Source organism: Mesoplodon mirus, assembly GCF_964341445.2.
Source record: "Mesoplodon mirus genome assembly, chromosome: 4".
NCBI classification, from domain to species: domain Eukaryota; kingdom Metazoa; phylum Chordata; class Mammalia; order Artiodactyla; family Ziphiidae; genus Mesoplodon; species Mesoplodon mirus.
In genome coordinates this window covers 67,436,719-67,461,534 of record NC_138979.1, presented here as the reverse complement: position 1 = coordinate 67,461,534, position 24,816 = coordinate 67,436,719, and the positions used below count along the sequence as shown (strand labels likewise).

Below are 24,816 nucleotides of genomic sequence, written 5' to 3'. Positions count from 1 at the left end.
CTTCCCTTGGGATTCCACTCCCCCTCACACCCATGCGTCCCCACCTCCATAAGGGTGAGCAAGTGGGCTGCTGCCCCCTGCCCACTGCCCCCAGGCAACTAACCCTCAACAGAGAGAACACCGCAGCCCCCCTCGGGCCCCCTCCCTGGGCAGAGTTGGCTCAGTTCACATTTGTGGGGAAAACCTACCCACAGCGGCCTCTTGGCTATGCAGTGTCTCCCTCTGAGAAATGGGGCTCTAAGAGTCCCTACCTCCCAGGGGGGGTTGTAGGGATTGACAGTAAATCAGCAGCCTGCTCAAGACTGTACAGTTGGTCACCCCTCCTAAGGCAGGCCCAAGTCTGGCTGGCCGCCTGGGTCAGCCTGGGCGCTGCTGGGCAGTTTTTGGAGCCAGCCAGTGGGCGCTTGCTGGCCATCCCTATGTGATCTGGTCACCCTGTACCTGATACATGGTTCGTACTCCATAAATCTTCACCGGAATGACTATCACTATGAGGGAAATGGAAACGGTTTTCACCCAACATCTCTTCATGGTGGTCACTCGAAGCTTTGGGGCACAGATGTGTCTTCCCCTCAAGGACTTAAAGCACTGAAATAAAAGTTGGTGCCTAAAGTGGGAAGGCAATGCTTAGAGACGTGAATTGCTAATGGTGGAATTTCAAGGAGAAAAGGGACCAGTGAACATTTCTTAACCTTGGCAGACACAGAGAACACGGGGACATGAAAGTGTTTTACTGTACCAGGAGTTCACAAATCTGTGGACAGCACACACCAGTGAGGATTCCACGTCATTGGGGAGAGAAGATGGGGTGGTGCTCAGGTCCTGGACAGAGACAGGGACAGAGCCCTTGGACCCACTGTTCACACAGCTTCACATTGGGAAGGGTCAGGGGAGAAGGAACAGGCGGGGTCGGGTGTAGCCCAGCTGTGGGTTTTGGAGAAAGATTGCATAGCTCGTTAAACCTTGTCCTTTTTTTTTCACTTTGCCCTGGGCAACCAGGGTGCCTGCCCAGCACTTGGACAAGTCAGCACCCCTGCCCTGTCAGGGGTTCTGTCTTCCCCTCCCAGTAGGGCCATTTCTGATGGGGAGAGGACCAGGGTGTGGGGAAGGTTGGGGGGAGAGAGGGAAGGCCCGTGGAGGGACCACAGGGGGGCTGGGAAAGGCCCTGCCCCTCACATACCCCCTTCCCTGGTTAAGGATTTTTTGCTGAAAGGGCCAAGGAAATGTGCATGGGTGTAAACCCCAGAGGCCACAGCTCCTCTCCTGAGGAGCCTGGAGGTCACACTCGTGTAGGCAGCAGAGCTGGATGGTCGGCTTCTTGCCCCTGCAACCTCGGCACTGTCCTCAGATCCGGATGTGGAAAGTGCTGGAAAGAGAAAGAGCAAGAGGGGCTGAGAGGCTCTGGACTGGGTGGGTAAAGGTCCTCAGCAGAAAGCCAACCAGGCCCCGCACCTAACCCTGGACAGTTCCTCCAGAAGGGTGCGGAGGATGCAAACAATCTGCATGAGGGAAGGAAGGCCTGGAGGACCAGCTGTGCCCAGGGCATCCAACCCCTGACATAACCAAAGGGCCCCCAGTCTCTATCCTTCACCAGAGACTGGCCCTGCTGGGGACAGAGGACTCCCCAGTCACACCCTGAGGGCAGCTGGGCCTGGAACGTGACCTGCCTCCCGGCCCACACAGGGCCTGCCGGGACCACTGCTCTCAGGGGCAGTGACAGTGCCTCAGCCCCACGGGGCCTCCTGGCTGCGGCCCCCATTCAGGCCCGCCCTGCCCATGCCAGCCCCTCGGGAAGGCACCTGAGGAAGTCGGGGGCCTTGGCGATCATGTCCTCGAAGTCGGAGAAGCCCAGCTTGCCATCGCCGTCCAGATCGGCCTCCTCAATGACCTTGTCACACACGAGCACCACCTCGTCCTCGTCCAGCTCTGACTTGGTGAGCCGGGCCAGCGTCATCTCCAGGTCCTCCTTGCAGATGAAGTTGTCGGTGTTGAAGTCTGTGGGGTGGTGTCAGGGACGCTCAGGCCACTCTCCTCTGAGCTGGTCACACCAGATACCTCCCTGGCCCCTCTGTGCACACTCTGGGGACACTGGATCCTTGTCCTCAGCCGACAGGGACCAGGGGGTCTCACTCACGAGGCACCTCTTAACACCACATTCAACAAATCCGCATTCACAATCTGCACAAAACCCCACCATGACGGCAAGCCCAGCCTTGGTCTGAGACGCTTCGAACGTCCAAATCTGAGGCCTCCTGGGAACTTTGGGCCCAGGCTAAACGGCTCTCCTGGCCTTGCCCCATGGTGGACCCTGTGTTCCCTCTAAAGCTAAGGAAACCAAGACCTGGCAAGGCTGAGTGACTGAATCAAGGTCAGATGGCTGTTGGAGGGGAAGCTGGGATGCTGACCAGGGCCTGTTCGACGCTAAGACCCATGTTTTCTAAATTGCACCATGTTGCCTCTGGTCCCAAGCCAGACATGGAGGTCAGAAGACTCAGAAGCCCCCCCAGAGAGAGGCCCTGTGGCTGGCTTTTGTGAAGAAAGAGCAGGGAACATGGTTTGAGTCTACTCGGCAAAAGGCACTACCACTGTCCACAGCTCAGCAAGATGCTCAGAGGGCCGAGCCACACACAGGCTCATCACAGGGAACTCGAACACCCTTCTGACTGCCTTTCAACCCAACTATCAGATCTTTGCAAGTGCTATTTCTTCTGTCTGGAGCGCCCTTCCCATTTATCTGTCCAGCAGACTCCATTCATTCTTCAGGGAAACTAAGGTCAAGGAAGTGGGTGATCCTTGCTAGAGGTCAGGCCCCAGTTACCCCCAGCACCAAACCCCAGGTCCCAGTTGCCTTTCTCCATTCCACCCGCCAGTCCAGGGTGGTAGGGGAGCCCTGGTTCTCCCTTCACTTGTCCCCACACCTGCTTGGCTGTGTGCCCTGCACTTCCCCTCTCTGGCAGACTACAGCCTTCCCAGAAGCCATGCCATGGGGTCCAACATTAGGGGGATCATGGTTGGAATTCGAGAAGCTTTTTACTTGAACCTTGTGGGCACAGTTTGTTAAGGGTAGACAAGGCTGGTACCATGCCTCTGACGTGCAAACACAATGTGGGTGCAGAGATATATGTAGACCAAAGTCCCCTGAAATAAACGTGACAACTGCAAAATGAAAAAACAGCCCAATGGGCCCCATTGCCTTGGGATCCCCTGGCTGATGAAAGATGCTGGGCACAGGAGGTTTGTCTGTGGCTCCTCTGGTCCAGGACGGACCTTCCCTGGGCCTCAAAGTTCCCATCTGAGCACTGTCTGAGGGTTTGACACCAGCCCCAGCTGCTGTCAGGCTCAGAGCCTACGAGCTCTGCAGCATGAAGTTCTCTCCTATCGCCACAGGAGAAACCAAAAGCTTCGCAGGTACTCGGCGCCCTCTGGTGGCCAGTGGGACAGTGGGTCCTGGGCTGGGCTGGGGTGAAATGAGGCCACCCTACCCCTGGCAGCAATTGCAGAGGTGGGAGGGGGTACCTAGGAGCCTACTTCTCAGCCCAGCCTCACCACCTAGCAGAGGCCTCCTCTCCAGAACCCTGGCGTCTGCCAGTCTAGCTCCTCCAGGATGCCGAGTGATCTTTCTAGAACACAGGGCTTCCTGGCCTCACCTGAAACCCTGCAGTGGCCCCCAAACTCCTTGGCTGGCTCCTCACAGCCCAGCCCCAGTTAGCTCTCCAGAATCACACCGCCCTCATCCCACCACATTCGTCTCCCCATCTTCTCACCACGCCCTGTGCTTTGTGGTGCTCCCTCTACCAGGTATGCCCACCCCCATTCTCCTGTTGACAAGTCTCCTCTTGTCCTCCGAGGCCATGCTGAAATGTCACCACATGTGAATTCTCCTCACGCTAACCACCTGCCCTAGGTGGAGTGGGTCCCTCCCTCCTCTGCTCTCAGGACCCTGCAGATGTCTCTTATGCACTAGTTGTCCCCACTGGCCACTCTGCTGGACATGCACTCTACAGAGTGTTCTTGGTGTCCCCAGCATCCCCACGGTGGGAACCAGCAGTACGTAGATGGCCTATGGAATGCCACCACCCGCACCCAGCATCACAGCCCCTCCTCCAGGCCCTTGTTACCGTAGATCTTGAAGGCGTAGTTTGCCTTGAGGTCACGAGGAGCCGACTCACAGAGCACAGAAAACATGTCGACAAAGTCGTTGAAGGTGAGGTTCCCCTCGCCATCCTCAGAAAAAGCCTCCACAATCCTTTCCTTGAAGGGATTCTCCTGAAGAAAACAACCACAGCAGTCACCATAGGTGAAGGTTCACTGGGAGGAACCCAGAGCCCGACAGCTATGGCCTATGTGACCTTGAATGAGTGACCTAATCACCCTGGGCCCCAGTTTCCCCATCTGTAAAATGGGGATAATAATTGCACCTACTTACTTGGGTTGTGAGATGGTTGAATAAGTTAAAGTATGTAAGGTGTTGGTACAAAGCCTGGCACCAGTGAGAGCTCTGCAAGCATCATGTCTTGTTATATTGTTCAGATCAGCACGGAGGGCTCAGCAGAACCAAGGTGTGCCCACTGGAGGCATCACCTCTTCTGAGGCAGGAGCAGGGATTAGTCCTATTGCCCAGGGAGTACATGGAGGCTCCTGCCTTGACATGCAAGGGAAGACAATGTTACTGAGTCCACGTTCGTACTGCTCACCACACGAGAGGCCAAAACATAGAGAAACGAGTTGTTTGGGCAAGGAACAGTGATGTTATTTGGAAAGCCAGCTAACCGAGAAGATGGTGGGCTCCTGCCCCAAAGAACCATCTTGCCTGAGTTAGAATTCAGGTTTCTTTTATACTAAAAGGGGAGGGAGTAAAGTCAAACACTTCCTGTTTCAGTCAAACACTTCCTGTTTCCCATCAGCCTCCGGAGGGGAGGTGTTAATTTCTTCCTCCCTTCCCCACAGGTGGGCCTGGTCAGGATGTTTCCTGTGAGCTAAACAGAGGTATTTTAGCTTAACGCTCAATACCTGGGAGGCAGGGTTCCCAGAGATGGGCCATTATGTATAATTTAAGCTTAGAGGAAACATCCCTTTAGTGAATAATTTGGAATAGAATACAAAAGGTTCTTCCCTATTACAACAAGAGCCCAGGGCCTGGGCAGCTCTCAGCTCAGACCAAGATCACAGTGGGCAGAAGTGGGGCCCCAGAGGTGGGAGAACTGGGCCGGGACCAGCCCACAGGTAGGTGGGGAATTATACCAATGACTCCTTCCTCTGACCCCAACTCACTCAGGGCCCACCTCTCCTGGAGTCCTCCGCCCCAGCTGGGCCAGCACTGGACCACACCACTCTGTGCCCAGCTCAGGCCAGCACGGGGGGCTGAGAGACAATCCCATGGTTCCTGCCGAAGTGCTTCATACCCTCTAGTGATCCTCTGAGCCTGGAATCAAGCCCCTCTCTAGGCCAGGCTGGACGCTTGTCAGGGCTGAGCCTCTGGCTCACTGTCCCCCAGGACTGAGGTCATAACCAGGATACAGGCCCCAAGTGGATACCATGTGGACCCCAAGTGGACACCCTGACGCCAGAGTCACACACCTGAGGTCTGGCAAGGGGCTCTTTGCAAAAAAGACCCACAGCAATGTGCCCTGAAAACCCAAATGCTTTCTTACCGTTGGAGTATTTTATGTGTGAGGAACTCGGAAATGAAACTCTTATGTCGAGGATATATATGGTTTGAGGACAACAGCATCAGCCTCACCTGGGAGCCTGTTAGAATCTTGGACCCACCCCCAGACCTGCTGAACCTGAATCGGCATTTTGACAAGATCCCTAGGTGATTCCTGCGCACGTTAAAATGTGAGAGGAGATGCTATGGATGACCCTGCTATGAGAAACAACAGCCATGCGAGGACGAGGCTAAAAAAATTACCTTAAAAAGAAGACACAAACAAGATCTGCCAAGGGGCTTCCCTGGTGGCGCAGTGGTTGAGAGTCCACCTGCCGATGCAGGGGACACGGGTTTGTGCCCCGGTCCGGGAAGATCCCACATGCTGCGGAGCGGCTGGGCCCGTGAGCCATGGCCACTGAGCCTGCACGTCCGGAGCCTGTGCTCCACAACGGGAGAGGCCATAACAGTGAGAGGCCCGCGTACCGCAAAAAAAAAAAAAAAGAAGACACAAACAGCAGGACAGCAGACGGGCCACTTAATACAGGGGCAAGCAGGTGAGCACAGGTCGACAGCCCTGCAGACTATAGGGCAGCACCAATCACGGCACCCTTACCGAGTAAGCTCATTTACTTACACACGTAGCTCATTTATTCACAGGGTGCAGATGAGGAAACTGAGGTACAGCTGGGGTTCAACTCAGGTCTGGGTGCCCCTGCTGCCCTGCCCATCCAGAGGGGCATATTCCCCAAACTCCCGGCCCCCCTGCCCGGCCTCCTCTAGCTGATCCCCCCGGCTCTGCCGAGCAGCAGCCTCTCACGTACCCGGAGCTCCGGCATCTGGATGATGAGGCTCATGGGCACGTGGACGATGGGGCTCTTCCTGTAGTCCATCGGGACGAGGTTGGGGGCCAGCTCATAGAAGCGCGCGTGGAGCCTGCGAGGGAAGCAGAGAAAAAGTGCTGGAGGGGATGCAGTCCCCGGGCCCTCAGAGGCCTAGCGCCACCCTGCCTGCACCCTGGCCCCTCACGCTGGAGACCCACTTTGGCCAGGGCCCTGGGGAGACCATCTGCTCTGCCCACAGGATGGGGGATTTGTAAGGGAGGCAAGTTCTGCCCAGACCCCTATGCTGATGACTAGATTGCGTCCTGGCCATTCCCATGACCACCAACACCACGGCCACTGCTGCCACTGCCCATCCCCCCACCCACAAGGGCTTGCCATCTGATCTTATTTTTTTCCTCTTTGGACTCTCTTAAGAATCTTCTATGTGCCAGGCACGTCACCTCTTACAGCTCAGCGAACTGAGGCCTGAAGAGGTTAAAAGAGTGATTTGTCTAACACCACACAACTAGGAAGTCTCAGGGACCATGGCTGGAACCCGGGACCGGAAATACAGAACAGAGGCTCTTAAGCCCTCCTCCCCATGCTGCCCCTGCCGCTCCCCACTCCTGACCTCGCTGAAGTCCTGGCCCAGTTTGCTACCCCTGCCCCCAGGCTAGGCCCTGAGGGTTGGGTCTCTGGAAGAGCTTCCAGAAGCCCTCACATCCTGTGAAGCCCCTGAGAACGGCCATCCACAACCTCTCTCCAGCTGGGGGCGGTCGGGATGGAGCCCACAGCCCTGGGCCTGGCCCTCCTCGCTGACGTGCCAGGTCCCCAGCTCCCTCTCACCCTCCCACCTTGCTCGGGTGGGCCCTGGGACACAAGCCCACCTACATGCTGCATGGACCCTCAAGGATGTGAGACATCCTGACCCTGTCTCAGTTGCAAGCCCCTCCTCCATTATTCCTCTGCGGCCCTGTGTCCTGTTGTCCAGGTCTCTGATATCCCGAAGAACAGCCCTCCCCTCCTAACCCCAGGCAGGTACAAATTAGGTTCAGATGAAATTGTGTCCAGGAAGTGCTGCCAGACAGGGGGACAGGTGTCAGGGGTATTGACGGGGGGCTGTGATGAGGCCCAGGGCTGCTGGGGCCTGGATGGAGGGGTGACCCCACATCTCCGGGGCCCACCTTCCCTGCTACCCCCAAGGCCGGATCAACCCTGGTCTTCTTCTAAGTGGCCTGGCCCAGTGACATGCTCCTAGGCCCATCCTTAGCAGGCCCTTCAGCATAGCCACCCAATCCCCCATCAGGGTTCACCCAACTCTTGTCGCCCTGCCGCCCAGCCCTCTCCAGTGGAGCAGGTCACTGCTTGCCCAGCTCACACACAAAATGTCAGCCACTGTTTAGCAAATGCTCACTCTGTGCTGGGCTTTGGGTTAACCCCGTGTGCACTGCTTTACTCAGTTTAATCCCTAATCACCCCGAGAGGTAGCTATTAGTACCCCCCACCCCTGTTTTTCCGGTGAGGAAGCTGAGGCTAAGGGGTTAAGTGTCTGCCCCAGCTTCCAGAGCCAACAGCGGTGGGTCCAGGCCCTCCCTGTAAGTCAGGCCACCCAGGCCAGCATATCAGCACCTGGTTCAGAGCACCTGTACAGTAAACGCAAAGCAAATGCCATGAGCCCACTTGGCCAGTCACATGCTCCTATAAAAGGGCCTGAAATCACAAGGAAGTTCCAAGGCTTGGAAACAGACCTGGAGGGGAAAACCCAAACCCTGTCCTTTGGGTCAAAGGGGGGCAGTGGATAACAGAGTGACAGGATCAAGCTGGGACCCTCCATGAGGGGGCATTCAAGGACTTTCTTTGCTCTTACTTTCAGCATTGAGGAAAAATTTGCCCTTTTTTTATATTGTCCCCAAACATGGAACCTGGACTATATATCACACTTTATGCATCTGGTTTCATGCGCTTTTGACAGGACCATAGTATTTGCAACGGTTACATTTCCCACTTGACTTTGACATTTGGGATGTGATGTTGGGGTGTTTGAGGTGTTTACACCTTCGAAGTTTTGTGGGGTGGCTGCAGCAGGGACGTGAGTCAGACTGAGGTTGGAGCCCCGCCTACACCTCTCACTAGCTGCGTGGCCTTGGGCAAGTGGGTTAACCCATTGGAGAACAGATTTCCCTATCAGTTAAATGAGGATTGTCCTACCCTCCTCACACTTGTGAGGATTAAAAAGGATGGCGTTAGTATTTAAAACCACCTGGCCTCAACTGGTAGCTATTAGCGTTTTGCCTGCCATGTCACGGGCTCCCTGCAAGGGGCGAGGATTTGGGAGAAGGCCTGTGCGTATTAGTGGAATTGAGGAGGTGTCTTCTGGGGTACAAAGGCCAGCTTCTGCCCTGGGACAGAGATGTGTTCTGACTCTATGCCTATAGTGATATTGTAATTTGTTTTTTAAGGAAAGCTCAAGGAGAATTTGGAAAGATGAATTCCTTTGGGAAAAACTCCAAAAACTGTCACAGAACTGCATTCCTGTACCCCTCCTCCCAATAAAGGGCACTACTGAATTCACAAAGATGTACATATTAGTCCTATCATAAGTTCCAGGGGCAGAAACAATACCTATGCTACTTGAATTGTTCCAGAGCATGGGGCAAAAAAGTGAAAGCCTCCCAGTTTATTCTAGGAAGTTAATAAGAACCCTGCTACCAGAACCTAGTAGGTAGCATCCAAAATGGACCAATGGCACTTACACATACAGATGCAAATATCTTATAAAATAACATATTAGTAAATCAGGTCCAACAGCATTTGAAAGAGTAAATCATTGGGACCAAGTAGGATTTATTCCAGGAATGCATGGATGGATCAATGTTTGGAAATCTGTGACTATAAATCACATTAATAGGCAGCAAAAAAAATATTTTGATCAACTTGGTAGCTGCACTTATGACTAGATGGTTGTATGTACACAGAAAAATATCTGAAAAGTGTACACCACGTGTTTACACTGATGGTCTCTGTGAGGCAGGAGTGGAGAGGAGTGATAAGAGAAGGCCAACTTTCACTTATTACTTTACCTACTTCTGAACTGAGTTTTTAGAGTATTTATTAATAAAAATAAAAAGTATTCTTAAGGTATATATTAATTTTTCAACAAAAAACTTAAAATCCTTATTCAAACATAAACAAAAGGATACTCTCTACCTGAAATCAACACCTAACATTATACTTAAATGATAAAAGTACTACAGACATTCCCATAAAAGTGGGATTCCTACCGTCACCATCATTATATAACATTTCCCCCATGAGTGCTAGTCAATGTAATTAGTCAGAAAAATAAAATAGTATATCTAAATATCGGAAAGGAGGATGCAAATTATTATTTGCTGGAAAACCAAAAATAATCAGTTTAAAAACTATTTGAATGAGGACTTCCCTGGCAGTCCAGTGGTTTGGACTCCGTGCTTCCACTGCAGGGGGCACAGGTCCGATCCCTGGTTGGGGAACTAGGATACCACATGCTACGCAGCACAGCCAAAAAAAAAAAGTTAGTAAAAAAAACCCCAAAAACTATTTGAATGAGAAAGAGCTCAGTAGCTCTTCTACACAATAGTTTTTCTACCAGCGTTCACCTATTCAAAAATATTATATAACAGACGATCTAATTCACAACACAAAATCCCCCTCCAAAAACCCCCAAACAACGAAGTATAAAATAAATATGAAATGTGCACAAAGAAAACCATGAAGCTTTACCAAAGGATGTAAAATATTTAGGGAGTTAGATAACTTTCCTGATTGGAAAGGCTTACTACTGTAATGATGGCAATCTTCTCTTCATTCTCCTGTAAGATGAATACACTCTTTATTGAAATCTGCAAAAGATTTATTTGAGATCTTGCCAACCTGATTCAAAAGTTTGTTTGGAAGAATAAACATTGGAGAGTGGGGGAAAAACCCTGAAAAAAGAGTCACCGGGGAGACGTTTGTCCCGTCAGATGTTAAAACGTAGTTTAAAGCTATTTAAGTAAAACCATATGGAATAGACATTGGTGTAGAAGAGGCAGACCCAAATATAAATGAGAATTAGTCCAAGACAAACAGCATTTGAAATCAGCGGGGAGAAGATGGATTCTTCTGGAAGTCACAGACTGGTTGGTGGTCCACATTCATGTCTAGCTTTCATGTAAAATAATGATTTAAAACTTAGCTGCCAACATTTACAAATTAAACAATTTTACATGAAAAACCTGGATTTCCCCAAGGCCACAACCAGCTGGGGCTCAGGAACAGCAATTTCTGTCCTAAAACATTTTGTCCTAAAACATTCCCGTCGGGTTACACGGCTTCATTTATTTGCAGTGCATGTTGGCCCCCACAGACAGCTGAGTTTGAGACCCTTGGGATAGTCAATAAACGATTTGGGGACAGAAGACAAAAGAGATGTAACAGCCAGTGTGATTGAGGAAGTAGGGAAATGGAGACTCATGCATGGCTGCTGGAGGGCAATTTAGCAATAAAAATCAAAAGCCTTAAAAACGCCCAGGGCTTTTGGGCCAGAAATCTCTGTTAGAAATGTATTCTAAGGAAATAATCCCAGACGTGAGGGCTATACGTCACGGTGTCCCAAGGATGTGCACTGCAGTGCTAATTATAATGGTGAAAAGCTGAAAATCTAAATGTCCAACCAAATGAAGAGGTGGTGAGATCATTTTTTATCCTATCTATTTTTACAAGTTGCCTAAGGAAAAGCAATTTAAAGCAAATTACAGAACCTGATCCAAATTTCCGATAAACACACACAAAGGGAAAATATTTAAACATTATTTACCCAGAGGTTAGAAATACCGAAAGATTAATAGCCATTATTTCTGGGTGGCAGGATTACAGACAATTTTTTTCTCTTTTGACTGGCTTTATTTTCTAATTTTTCTACAGTCATCATGTATCACAGGTGAAATAAAAAATTAAAAGTAATTAAAATAGATTACACAGAGTTTTTAAATGGTTGAGAAAATAAAATAGATGATAAAGTAACAAATAGGCAAACACCCCGGGGTGCTAGCTGGGCCTCTCTGTGCTTAGGAGCATAGGCTAACTGGGGGCAGGGGAGTTACCTATAGCAAAGAAGGTGGCTGAATGGGGGGCTGCCCACTCAGGCTCAGCGTCGGGCTGGAAGAGCTGTGCCCTGGGGAGCAACTGGATCCACGCGGGTTTGTGTGTGTGTATGTGAGTACAGAGGAAGGAGGGGAGCGGGGGAGGGGAGGGGAAAACTGCCCAGACGGGTATCTGTGACTCAGTATCACTCACCCAAGGCTACCAGAGAGCTGGGCCCCAAGCTGTAAAGAAGAACCTGCTGCTCACGTTTCCTCCTCGCCATCTGGTCAGTTCTCAGGGTGCAGCCCACCCAGAAAACCATCCGGGTGGGGGTGGGGTAACAGTGCTGGAAGGCCCCTGGGAGGAGGGCCCTGGGCCTCGGGCCTAGCTCTGCCATTGACCTGCTCTGTGTTGCCGGCCGGGTCCTCGCTCCTGGCCCTCTCTGGGCTCAGGGCCTCGGTCGTCCCGCCTGGACCTGAGATGTGAACAGTGTGGAGAGGGCTCCCCTGGCAGGGGTGATCAGTCACACTGGCTCTTGCTGGGGCCCAGAGAGAAGGTTGGAGAAAATCGAGGGGGCTGAAACTAGAGTCGAGCCATCGAGGCCACGCCTGGTCCCCCAGGGACATGTAATCCCACAGGCGGCCTGGCCTCACGACCCTTCCTGAGGGTGGGCGGGTGGGCAACAAAACTCCAAGCAGCCTGTGTTGTGCTGAACAACACTGTCACCCCTGCCCTCCCAGCCACTGAAGTCTGTGGAAAAACAGCCCCAGGGGGCACTGTCATCCTCATGCTGCAGAGGTGGCAACTGAGACATGGCAGGTGCTACACAGTGGGGACCAGATCCCAGGGCCCCTGCTCCCAGTGGGGCTTTACCCCCTCCCCCTCCCCACATGACCACTCTGCAGAAAAAGCACCGGCTCTGGTGCCCACTGAGTGTTAACACAGAGGTGGAGCCTGAAGGAACCAGTGACAGAGCAGGCAGCGGGGGACTCAGAAAGCGTGTCCAGCTGCCAGAAGGGGTCCTTTCCCCCCTTTGTGGACTCCAGGCCTGGGATGAACTACAGAGGCCGGCACTGAAGGATCCAGAGCTGGGCAGGCCAGGGCTGTGGGGAGCCAGGAGACCCCCTACCCCTGCTCAGACCACCCACCTGCCCGGGGCTGATCATTTGCCAAGAGACCAGGGTCACCCTCAAAGGCCCCTCAGGTTGAATCCAATTTCTGGCCTGGCCTTTGAACCACTCTCCTCCCCCATGGGCAACTGGGGATGGGGCAGGGTGAAGCAGGTCTGTGCCCTTGACCCCACTGCTCCTAGCCTGCAATGTTCTCCCCTTGGCCAACCCTACCCACCCTTCACCCACACACTCTTCAAGCGCTTACTGGTGCCGTGCCCAGTGCCAGGCATGGGGAGCCTGTGTCCTGCCTGACTGCAAGTCCGGAGGGAGCTGGGCACCTGAGCCATGAGCCCACAGAGCCCCTAAAAGGCTGCAAAAGAGGCTGTGTGAGAGCTGGGGGACAGGGAGTTGGGGGCTCACAGAGTAGATGACCCTGGAGTGGGTCTTGAAGGACATGCAGGAATGCAGCGGGAAGATGAGAAAGGCAGCGGGGCATCCAGTGCCAAGGCCTGGGGACAAGCTTTTGCTGCCAGAACAGAAATGGTGGTGGGCCTCCCAGGACAAGCAGTCTGGGCCCGGCGTCTACAAAGGTGGGAAGTCAGGGTGGAGGGAGCTCCCTGTTACAGAGGCCAAACGTGGTGAGGCTTCAACGAGGATTTGGGCCAAGAACTCTGAAAGGTAAGAGGTGCCTCGGGCATGCTGGGGTGACCGCTGTGTTACTACAGTTCTGAGGACCATCTGTCCAAATGCGAAACGCACCCCACACCTCACTCAAGCTACAGACCAAATTCAATTTATCAAACACCACACCCTGGCGTTCCTGCCTCTCAGCAACGGGGGAGGTATCATTATCCCCGTTTTATAAAAGAAACAGAGGCTCAGCGAGGCTCAAAGCTTGTCCAAGGTCAGAGCCGGGAAGTAGAGCCCAGGTCTGCTGATGCCAAGGCCTGGGGGCTTTGCCCCTCACCCTGCTTCTCCTAGGTGGTAGGAGTGGGCATCCCTGCCCACCCAGGAGACAGGCTGGAAGAGCAGCCTGGGCAGAAAGGAAGGACTGAGGGACACCATCTGAGCAGAGTGGTCATGGCAGTGACAGACCATAGCTCCCTTGGGAAGTGTAACAGGCTCTAGCCCCAGCCTGCCCATCGACCTCCAGCGAAAGTGATCCTGAGACCTTGCTGGCTTTTAGTGCCACCTGATAGCCCAGAGAGGGGGGCCTGGCAAGGCCTGTGGGGCCAGGTTTCCTGGCATTCTGTGAGTCCTGCTCACCATCTGGTCCTGGGGCTCTGAGTCTGCCAACCCCCTTCATTTCTCCGGTCTAGGCCCACCCCACCCCCAAAGAAAGGGAAGAGACCCCTGGTGGACAGCTCAGGGGCGGTGGTGGCACTGCCTGCCATGCCCCTGCCTTTAGGACCTCCCAGGAGTGGCAGGACATCAGAGCCAGAAGGCTCTTAGGGATCCCTAGTCTAACAGACAGGGTCCCCCCTTAGTCTGACAGGTCCCAGGGTGCAATGAAATAACGAGGACCCTGGAGTCAGAGGCCAAGTCTTCAGTCCCTGGCTGGGCGACTTTGGCCAAGTTGCTAAGCCCCACCTGTAAAGTGAGGATAAAAGGATTCTCCTGTTACAAGGGCACAGTGAGGATTAAATGAGAATGTTCCTGAAACCGCCCACCACGGAGCCTGGCATGCAGTAAGCAGACGTTCGATTCTTGGCAGAAGGATGTGAGCCGGGGGTGGGACGTCTCGAGTTCCCACAGCAGCCTGCGCTCGGCTGCTGATGGGGGTGGAAAAGCTAGTCCTCAGCCGGTGCAGCACCCCCCAACCCCCTGCCTCCGCCCCGGGGTCCCCGGCCCCACCCCTGCCCCTGCCCCAGCTCCAGAGGGGTGAACAAGAGCCACACTTACTTGAGGATGTCCTTCTTATTGAAGAAGGTGCAGTCCTGTGGAAGGAAAACGCACATTTAGTTGGTTGTCCTTCCTCCCTCGGAGCCACACAGGAACAGCCAGCTCTGGACTGGGGGCAGCAGAGTCACTACCACCCCTCCCTGCCCCAGCCCACTGCGGGGAGCAGTCTAGTGGGTCCAGAAGCTGCCTTCTGAAGCTTTTGACCTGAGCCAGGGAAGTGAGTGCGTGGTGTGGGGGGCTGGGAGGCATGCGTAGGGGAGGGCATTTGGGAGGCAGGTGGAGAGTTCAGAGATGGATGCCATTGATTTGAGGGGCTAGGAGATACCCTGTGGGACACCCGGGGGGAAGTGGGTGGGAGACAACTCGGGAGACAAAACAAGAGTGAGGACTGACAGGGTCACCGCATTGCCCAGAGGCAGGGGGCACGGTCCATGCTGCAGCCCCTAAGAATGGCGCCTCGTGGAGTCATGGGTGGTGTGTGTCCTGAGTGGTCGCAGGCAGCAGCCCCGTGGTCAGAGGCTGAGAGTTCCAGGCACAAAGACTGGGGAAGCACCAGCATCTAACTGGTATCTGAAGCCACAGGAATAGATGAGGTTGGAGAAGGCAGTGAAGAGGCTGGGGTGCAGGGAAAGAAGGGGCCGAGGAGGAGAGGCGGGGGAGGAAGGTGGGCAGGGAGGAACTGGCAGCATCTGGACGGAGGCCAGGGTGGAGGCTGCTGGGGACCCCCAGGTAGGCATGACTCAGGGTTGGGGCAGCACTCGGATCCTGAGTTCACCCAGATTATAAACTCATCTTGGGGATCCTGCCTTTGTCTGGATAACCCACCTCCTACAGTCACGCCTCTGTCCACAGCTCTGCCTGCCTGGTGATGATGCTACTATGCCAGGCCTTGTGGGAAGTATGGGGGTGAAAAGGACCCAGCACTTCATAAAATGCCCAACCGTAAAGGGCTTTTGTGCTCCTCCCCTGCCGTTTGGCCCCTCCACCTTGGCCTACTGTTGAAGCACAAGGGAGCCCAGAGCCCAGAGCTGGTGGGGCCTCCTGGGGAGGTATGCTGACCAGAGCTGGCTCCGACGAGGGACTAATGGCCACGGTACAGGCTTGCAGACAGCCCGGCTCGCACTGGATGAGACCTGGAGACCCTGGCCCCAGGGCAATTGCACTGCACATTGAGGAGGACCCAAGAAAGCAGGCCCACAGGATGCATATCTAGGGTTTCCAGTGGGCGCCTGAAGGAGAGCCGAAGAGGGGAGAGTTGGTGGCAATTTCCAGGCCCCAGTTAGCCCCACAAGTCTGTCCTGAGCTACCTGCTGCTCGGTGGGAGTTAGACTAAGGACCCGCATAGTCTGGCCCTTCTTGGAAACAGAGGGGCTTCTCCTGGGGGGCTAGACTTTGCTTTCGGTGATAGCTCCTCTGTAGGGGGCCGGAGAGGCTCAGGCTGGGGAAGCAGTGCCCCCTCCCCACCCAGAATGGGCAAAGAACTCCATGCCCCACAGGCCTAAGACTCAGACGGGCTGAAGACCGTGTGGGCTGATTTCTCAGCAAACCCCAGAAACCTGGAGCAGGCAGCAAAGGCCGCCCAGCTGGGCCTTCCAGGCACAGACCTCTCTCAGTCCCACAGCTGGTTCTACGGCCTGAAGCTGCCAGCGAGAGGGCGAGAGCGCTTCCAACCAGCATGGTGGGGGTGTTGGCATAACGGGATGGGGAGAGGTCCTGGCTTCTGCTCTCTTTCCCCCTGGCCTATCCTCTTCCCCCTCCCCTCTCTTCTCTCCTCTCTCCTATCCCCTGGGTTGGAAAGGAAGTATATGGGTCCTGACCTGAGGGTTTTATTGGCATTAAATGTGAAAGCTTCTCACATGACTCCAGTCCCTTATCACAACTACTTACATCTGTCCACATCAGTGGTCCTCAAGGTGTGGTTCCTAGACCAGCAGCATCGCCATCACCTGGGGACTTAGTGGAACTTTAGATTCTCAGGCTTCTCTCCAGAACTACAATCAGAAACTCTGGGGATGAGGCCCAGCAATCTGCATTTTAAAAAGTCCTTCTAGAGATGCTGATGCTTGCTAAAGTGTGAGGGCCTCTGCTCTAGAGCAGAATCACCTGGGGAGCTGTTTAAACTCCCTGTGTCCCCTCCCATCACCACCAATGGACCCCAGATCAATTATATCAGAATCCCTGAGGGTGGATCCAGGCATCAGCAGTTTTCAGAGCCATCAGGTGATTGCAATGTGCAGCCCAGCCTGAGAACCACACCACAACCAGTCCATAATTACCATGGGCTGGTCCGTGGGGGCTCTGAATATCCAATTTTGTTTAATCCTCATCACTAGCCTATGGGCGGGGGTGGGGGTGGGGGGGCAGGCATTACCTCCCCATTTTATAGATGGGAAAACCAAGGTTCAACAAAGTTGAACAGCTTGCCCTAAATTGCACACGCAGATCTGGGCTGGGCTGGAACTCAGGCCTATGTGCTTTTTAAAAAATAAATAAATAAATAAATAAATAAATAATTTTATTTTTGGCTGCATTGGGTCTTTGTTGCTGTGCAGGGGCTTTCTCTGGTTGCGGCATGTGGGGGCTACTCTTTGTTGCGGTGCGCAGGCTTCTCACTGCAGTGGCTTCTCTTGTTGCGAAGCACGGGCTCTAGGTGTGTGGGCTTCAGTAGTTGTGGCACGTGGGCTCAGTAGTTGTGGCACATGAGCTCTAGAGCGCAGGCTCAGTAGTTGTGGCGCATGGGCTTCGTTGCTCCGCAGCATGTGGGATCTTCCTGCGTCAGGGCTTGAACCCGTGTCCGCTGCATTGGCAGGCAGATTCTTAACCACTGCGCCACCAGGGAAGCCCCCTATGTGCTTCTTGACCACTGCCCACTGAGTGGAAACACAGCCACAGTCCACCCAGCACCATCGTACACCAACCACTCCACGTCCTGCTTCCACTGTGTATTCCCATATCTGGTACATGGTGCATGCTCAATAGAGACTGGTGGAATGAATGGCCAGACTTTTCCATATAAACCTTCCACAGCAGTTAACATCATTTCACTGGCTGGGGAATATCTCACTGAAGGCATTGGCCCTGCTTAACCTAAACTTTCTCATCTTTCTGAACATTTAGCCACAGCCATTTCTAGGTTTTCAACATTACCAATAAAGCTACCATGAACCTGCTCGTCGACTGATGTTTTGCTTTTCCTTCTGCTGACTTACTTCCCTGCAACTCAACCCAGGGAGGCAGCTCATAGGGGAGGAACATGGCAGGTGCCTTAAAAGCTTCTCAGGGCTCTGAGTAGCCCGGCAGCGTGGCAGAGGAAAAGGTTTAGTAGTCAGATGCAAATTCTCGTCTTGCTTTGCACCCTTAGGCAAGTTCAGTCTCCTGTTGGAACCTCAGTTTCCACATCCGTAAGATGGGGATACTGCCTCTTGGAAAGGGGCAGTGAGAGGAGCAAATGAGATAAGATGCAGGAAGCCTATAGGCCACAGCTTACCCTGTTCTGTGCAACAGCTCCACCCAGTACCCCATGTCCCAAAGGCATCCCTTCAGAGCCCGCAGCTCTGTGTCTGTTCCCACCCTGAAGACACCAAACAAAAACCCTGCCCCCCTCCATCTACTCAGCTGCCCAGGGAGCTACAGCCATAGGTCTGCAGGAACTCTTCCCTATACTCCACTGAGAACCAATGTCCGGTCACTGCTTGGTCCCTGAGAGTTCACAGGGATAGGTCTTCAGGGAAGAGTCCCAGCTCAAGTTAGGGTCATGAGGGGTGGGAGGGAGGGAGGGGGCCTAGCCCAGGAGAGATGGGCCCTCAGGACTCTGGCAGCAGAAGACAGGGCAGGCTGGGCTTTTATAGCAGAAGTTCAGATGTTATGCCAGTTAAGGCTACAGTTCCTCCTCTAAGCTTATATTCATCCTGTTCTCCCACCTGGAGTGCCTTCCCCACCTTGTCCAGCTTGTCCAATCCTTTCCATGCTCCAAAGCTCAACTCAAGGGTACTTTGTCCAGGTAGCCTCCCTGCCTCCCATCTCCCACATGCCTGGTCTGCCTGTGCCAGTGGTCCTGAGCCGAGCCATAGCCAGTCCCAGCTGGAGTGGACTGTCCATCCAGCTCTGCCAGCTCAAGCCTCAGCACCGTCCAGCTGACCATCACACAGCTCAGCTGATCCCTGCAAGAGCCCTGTGACATGAGCACAGCAGGGCTAGTGATCATTCCCATTTTAGAGGTGGGGACACTGAGACCCAGAAGAGGACAATGGCTTACTAAGGCCTACAGCATCTATGGCCCAGGCATGACTTGAACCCAGGACTTCAGAATCCCTGGAGTCCTTTCCCCTCCTTAGAGCCGTGCTTTAACAGGTATTCATTCATTCAGACAACATTCTCCACTGCCTCTTCTGTGCCTGAGCAGGGGACACACAGGAAGTGGGACGGAGGGGAAACAGACAGTGATGACTGGGTATAAACCATTCTGTGGCCACAAGAAGGATTGGGGGAGGGCATCAGGGGGCCTGTCCAAAAGAGGTGAGGCCTGGCACAGACAGAAAGATAGGCCAGACGGCGCTGATGAAGAAGTGAGGGGAGGGCGCCAGGAGAACAAGGCCAGAGGTGAGGCCATGCTTGGCTAGAAGCCCTTCAGTGTGCCTGGAACTTGGGGTGCCAGGGGAGGGGCTAAAAATGAGGCTGGAGGCTGGCTGAGCTCAGACCAGGCCAGGGTGAGGTCTGCTCTGCACTCCGCTCAGGCTATTATCCCAAGACACTGTGGAATTCCTGGGAGAGGAGAGGGTCACACCCATGTTTTAGAAAGATCCTTCACATCTTTGACTCTGTACTTCTGCTCCAGGCATTCGTGACCTATATATGGACAACTCCCTAGGGTCTCCCACCACAGTGGGGGATTAGTTAATACACATACGATGCAACTCTTGGTCCAGAGATTCTTTTTAAAGAAACAATTGTTTTACATTGGTGACGCACATTGTGTCTGTTGGAAGAAAACGGGAAGGAGTGAGAAGGGGATGGAGTGAGAAACTGAGAGGTTGTGGCAGCAGCACGCGGGGGGCTGGAGGGTGCAGAACGGGGTGGCGTGGGGAGGCAGCACGTACATTTTCCGTTACACGACACTGAGAGGCCTCGCCCGGGGCCCTGGCTATGGACATCGAGGATGGGATCCCCAGGTGAGCCCCCAAAGAGGATGAGAGTTACAGGACTTGTTCTTGACTGAAAACATAGGCCACAGTAGAGCAAAGAGCAGTGGAGGGTCCTGGGGAAGGCGGTGAGCTCTCGGTTGTTTGAGGGGTCTAGGGGCTGGATCTGGAAGGCAGAGAAGTGGTCTGGGAAGAAATCTGAACTTTGGGAATCACTGGCACCTGGGGACTGGGGAAGAGGGCAGGAAACCCTGGAGATCAGTTGGGGGGAGGGGGTGGCTGTTACTCGGGGTCACCCCCAGCTGGCCTTCGCTGGCCCTGGCCAGCTGGAGAGTCTCAGGGAGGGAGACGTGGGGCTCTCAGGTTTCACAGCTCTCGTTTCTCCCACCAGGCCCAGCCTCTGGCAAAGGATCAGAACCCAGCACTGGGCCTGACTCCGAACGGTAACTCAATGCCAGGCCGGACTGAGTGGGAACCCAGGCTCCCCATGCCCACGAGGCTACTCTTCTGAGCGTGGTCTACCTGCTTGCCTGGACCCACCTCCAAGTCTTTACCCAAGCTGTCCCCTCTGCCTGGAATGCCTCCTTCAGGGCCCTGATGGGCAAAATCCTACTGATCTTTCAAGGGTCTGCAAGCGCTGCATTATTTCTGAACCTACCAGTCGAAGCAAAGACCCCCTTCCCTCCAGGTCTCCCACTGCCCCCTAGTGCCCTCCCCTCGAGCACACTCACTGCCTGCCTTTCACTGGAGGCGAGGAGCTGTCTCGGCAGACAGTGAGGGCCTTGAGGACATACAGCACACACAGCCCCCAGCCTCCAAAAGGAGTGAGCCTTGGATTCACAGTTCAAATTCTTGTGTGGACCTTCACTGTGCAGGGTACCGAATGCCTCTTCAGCCTTTGTTTACTCTACTGTAAAATGGGGCTAAATAACCCACCTCCCTGTGATGATCAGATGAGTTGATGCATAGAGAGCCTCCATTATAGCGCTGGGTACACAGAAGGCACCTCCACGTGAGTCCCTGAGAAAGCAGTGTTATTGACAACCAGCACTTCCAGGGGGAAAAGGGCCTTTATTTTATTTGCGCCCACATCAGAGGACCCACACTTCAAGCTCGATTCCAAAATAAATATTCACGAAGGCAACAGGCAGCTGTGGAGACCCTGCTGGTGTTCATCTCCCCCAAGCACACTCCACACAGGCCACAACACAGTCCAGCCCCCTCTGCCTGGCAGAGTCAGGAAAGAAGCATCAGAGCTGGGCCTGGGAGGGTAAGTGAAATCATTTGGAGACCGGGGAGCGGCATCCCCGAGCACGGGCAAAGAGAGGGAGGAAAGAGCTCGGCGTGTCAAGGGAACGCGGATAGTTCTGGCGCAGCTGCAGTGCGCAAGGCAGGGAAGGGGCCTGGGCAGGCTGGCCAGGGCTCTGGGCAAGCCAGGAGGCTGGGCTCCTCCATCCTGCAACCACAGAAAAGTTTGTACATGAGTGGGAGGGTATTGGGATCTGATCTGGACAGCTCCCTGACTCTGGAGGCAGAGGGACTCAGGAGGGTCTAAGGGGGCGGCTGCTGGGGGCCTGAAGGAGCTTGGAGAGGTGACCACGTAAGACTGGTACCTGACTTGCCTTTTTGCTCCAATTATTTCCATACTGGGGCCATACGGAGAGACCCCAACCTAGAATGGCATTTGGGTGCTGATGCACTTCACTCCCTACCCAGCTAACAGCTAATTTCTACTTTACAAAGACTCACTCTCCTGGGCTGCTTCCCAGGTTTTGGGGGGGGGAGGGTCCTCCCTCCAGCCTACGTTTAAGGACTCCATCTCTGAGCCAAGGTGGGCGATGGGAGGAGTAGTCGGGGAGGGGTTCGGGTCCAGCCTGGGGCCAAGAGCAAGAAGTCTGAATGAGAGAGAGGGGAGGGGGGAAGCTGGAACGAGGGACGCCTGCGAGAATCTTTTAAGTGGAAAGCGCTCTCATTCCTCGGGTAGGTAAACTGAGGCTCGGAGAAGTCACCAGCCCAAGGTCAAGCGTCGAGCTGAAAGCAGAGGCAAGGTTTGAACCCGGTGAAACGGCTGTCGGGAGGCCGCGGCAAGCGACGGGAAAAAGAAAGGAGGAGCTGAGGGGCGACGCTTCGGGGGCCGGGCGGCGGGCTCACCTGGTAGTTGTCCAGCTGCTCTTCGGTGAAGATGGTCTGCTTGTTCCCCATGGTGGCTGCGGCGCCGTCGCTTGCTCTCCCGGAGGCCGCCTCCCATCAGCGGGCGCCGGAGCCCCACGCCCGCGGCCCTCTTCAGCCCCTCGGCGGGCAGCTTCCGACGGCCGCCGGACCCGCCGCCCGGCCTCAAGGCGCCGCGCCCCGCAGCCCACCCGGCGGGGGCGGGGCGGGAGCCTGGGAGGAGGGGAGCGGACCCCAAGCGTGGCGACTCCGCCCCGCGGCGGGGAGAGGGCGGGCACCCGGCTCCCAGCTGCCGAGCGCCCCGGGCCCGCCAGGGGGCGGCCTGGCCGCGGGAGGCGCTGTCTGGCCCGTCTGGCGCCCGCGACCGCGTCGGCTGGGCGGACCCAGGAACTTCCGGCCGCCGGGAGCCCAGATGGCGCGGGGCTGAGGGTGCGGGGCCTGGGCAGATCCATTCGAGGGGTGCAGTGGGGGCGACTGGGTGATCTTGGCTCCCCTTGAGCTGGGGCGCTGGGCGTCAGTGAGGAGCAGGGGGAGAGCCCTGAACTGTGAGTGCGGGGATCCAGCCTGGGGCCCAGCTCCGCCAGCGTCTCACCGCGCGACCTTGGGCCCCGTTCCTCCGCGGAAAAGCAGGGGGTCAATCGAGATGCCCTCTAAGGCCCCTCCCGGGCCAGGCCCGGGGAGGCTGATCTGGTCTTTGACCACGGCCTGGTCAGAGTATCTCAGACCCTCTGGGTCCCTCGGGGAGGAGGACGGGACTTGCTTGCCTTTCTTTGAGCCCTTGGATACGTGAGGCTTGAGAGGATTTAAAAGACTTACTGTGTCCAGAGACTTACTGTGACAAATGCCAGGAGGTTTCGCGGGGCTTTTAAACAGATGCCATCCATTGCAGCAAATGGAGCCACTGCTAACTACCTTTGAAGGGTCCAGCTCACACCTTTGTTATTTCTCACCCCAGGACCGCTGATGCTATAGGTATTATCTCCATTTTACAGGTGAAGAAACTGAGACTGAGAGTGGTTTAGTAACTTGCCCAGGGTTCCATAGCTGGGAGGTAGCAGAACCTGAGCTGGACTCCAGCACTGGCTCAGCTCACACCTGGACTCTGATGAGGAGACCAAGACTTTATGCTTTAAAATAGGTGATTTGTTTCTTTAACCACTGAGAGCAGTGCATCAGAATCACTTGGTAGCCTCCACCTCCAGAGCTTCCGGTTTAAGTCTGGGTGGCCAAGAATGTGGGGGGCCAACAGGTTCCCAGGTGATGCTGATGCTGCTGGCCCCAGGACCACGCTTTGAGAATCGTTGCTTCGGCTGAAGGTTGGGGGTTCCAAGAGGAGCAGGGGTCCAAGTTTGGCAGATGATCCCTGGTGTTTTTACATTTTCCTTTTATACCTGAGGTTCCTGGTTGGGGTTTTCCGACATTATTTTGCCACCCTCTGGTGAGAATAGCAGCCATCAGCTAAACAGACAAGTCTCCCTGATGATATTGCAAGAGTCATCAGAGGCATAATCAATTGCTATCAGACGGGCAGGAAACAATTCAGAAGCCCAGGGGATTGCTGACAAGCCTTCAGAGACCGCCTCACCATCCTTCATTTATATTGGACATTTATAGCGGACAGCTGTGGGAAAGGAAGCAGATTCAGAGAATGTGGAATTTTAGAGCAGAGACAGGCCTTTATAAGATTCTTTCCATCTGCAATTCGTCTTTCTCCCATTATTAGAGTTGGGGAAACTGAAACCTTCTCCAAACCACACAATCACTATTAACAAACATCTTAGATTCCCCATTGCCCATGAATTGGCCAGAATTCTGTGTACTCATATCTTGCTCTGTTACATTCCTTTACGGTTGCTAACATGCTACTCATTTGCATTCCAGGTATTCCTGGCAGAAAAGCCAGAACTTCTACAAAGAGGACCGTATTTTCAGTTCTGGGAGTCCCTCCTCTCACAGGTGATAAATAGAAGCAACCAACCTGGCTAGAGTATTCCCTTAACAAATCCTTTGTGATAGCTATTGCCATTGCCTTAAGAGGGTGAGGCCCTCTCTCTCTTGAGCTATTACAACAATGCTGTGAGGAGGGGCATGGCATACAATTTACAAGTTACAGATAAGAAATTCCCAGCTCAGAGATGCAAAGTGACCTGTCCAATGCCATCCAGCTGGGAAGGGGCAAAGCGTGACTCTCACCTCCTTCTCTGATTCCAAATCATGCTTTTGCTGCTTCCAGCTGTTGGGTGTGAAAAAGACAAGAGTATGTGTTTGTTGAGGGGAGAGTGGACCGAGGGAGAAGAAAGAAGCATTGATTACCTACTCGGCGCCCAGGATTGTTGGTTGCTTTACATTTACTGAATATGATTATTCTATGAACACCTCTTAAGTCTGTAGAGTTTGGCGTTATTATCCCATTTCACAGATGAAGAAATAATCTCAGAAAAGGTGACTTGCCCAAGGGCATGCAGCTGGTGACTTAAATCTGGGTCCTGGCTGTCTTGATCACACTGTCTAGGGGCAGGGGAACATACGGTTACTGCTGTTTAAAGGGGGCCAACTCCTAGGCAGTTGCAGTCTTTGTAAATGATGTAACATCAGAAGGTAGCAACAAGGGGTAGTTTGGGGATTCCTGGCACTTTGCAAAATTTGGAAGAAAAACAGGGGGGATAAATACTACAAAATGCCCAAGGAGTAAACTTGATAGGAGATAAAGGGTCAGTAAATATAATAAAACATTGATTTCTTTCCTTCTTTTCAAGGTCCTTCCTCATTGACTAGCTATTCTTTGTGTTGAAATGTCACTGATGTGCAAGTTGTTAGTCTAGGACTTAGAATCTAAATGGATCTTGATGGCAGAGATAAGGTGCTCTGGGCCCAAAGCCTGGGCGGGAACATCTATAGTAAATCTTCCTTCTAGCAGCCCC

At 54.0% G+C, this 24,816-nt stretch overlaps 1 protein-coding gene across 2 annotated transcripts; it reads right to left on the bottom strand.

Moving 5' to 3' along the window:
* Positions 1 to 717: 717 nt before the first annotated feature.
* CIB2 (calcium and integrin binding family member 2) lies at positions 718 to 22,140 on the bottom strand. 2 transcript variants are annotated; one of them, XM_082618094.1, is made up of 6 exons: positions 21,878 to 22,135; positions 14,589 to 14,623; positions 6,472 to 6,583; positions 4,119 to 4,266; positions 1,800 to 1,995; positions 718 to 1,366 (listed from the first exon to the last, which is right to left on the bottom strand). In XM_082618094.1, exons 1-6 carry the CDS (start codon positions 21,926 to 21,928, stop codon positions 1,345 to 1,347), a joined length of 564 nt encoding a protein of 187 aa, XP_082474220.1. In that variant the 5' UTR covers positions 21,929 to 22,135; the 3' UTR covers positions 718 to 1,344. The 2 variants fall into 2 exon arrangements, with proteins under 2 accessions (XP_082474220.1, XP_082474219.1); XM_082618093.1 differs by having other exon boundaries at positions 718 to 1,995; positions 21,878 to 22,140.
* Between the last annotated feature and the right edge of the window lie 2,676 nt (positions 22,141 to 24,816).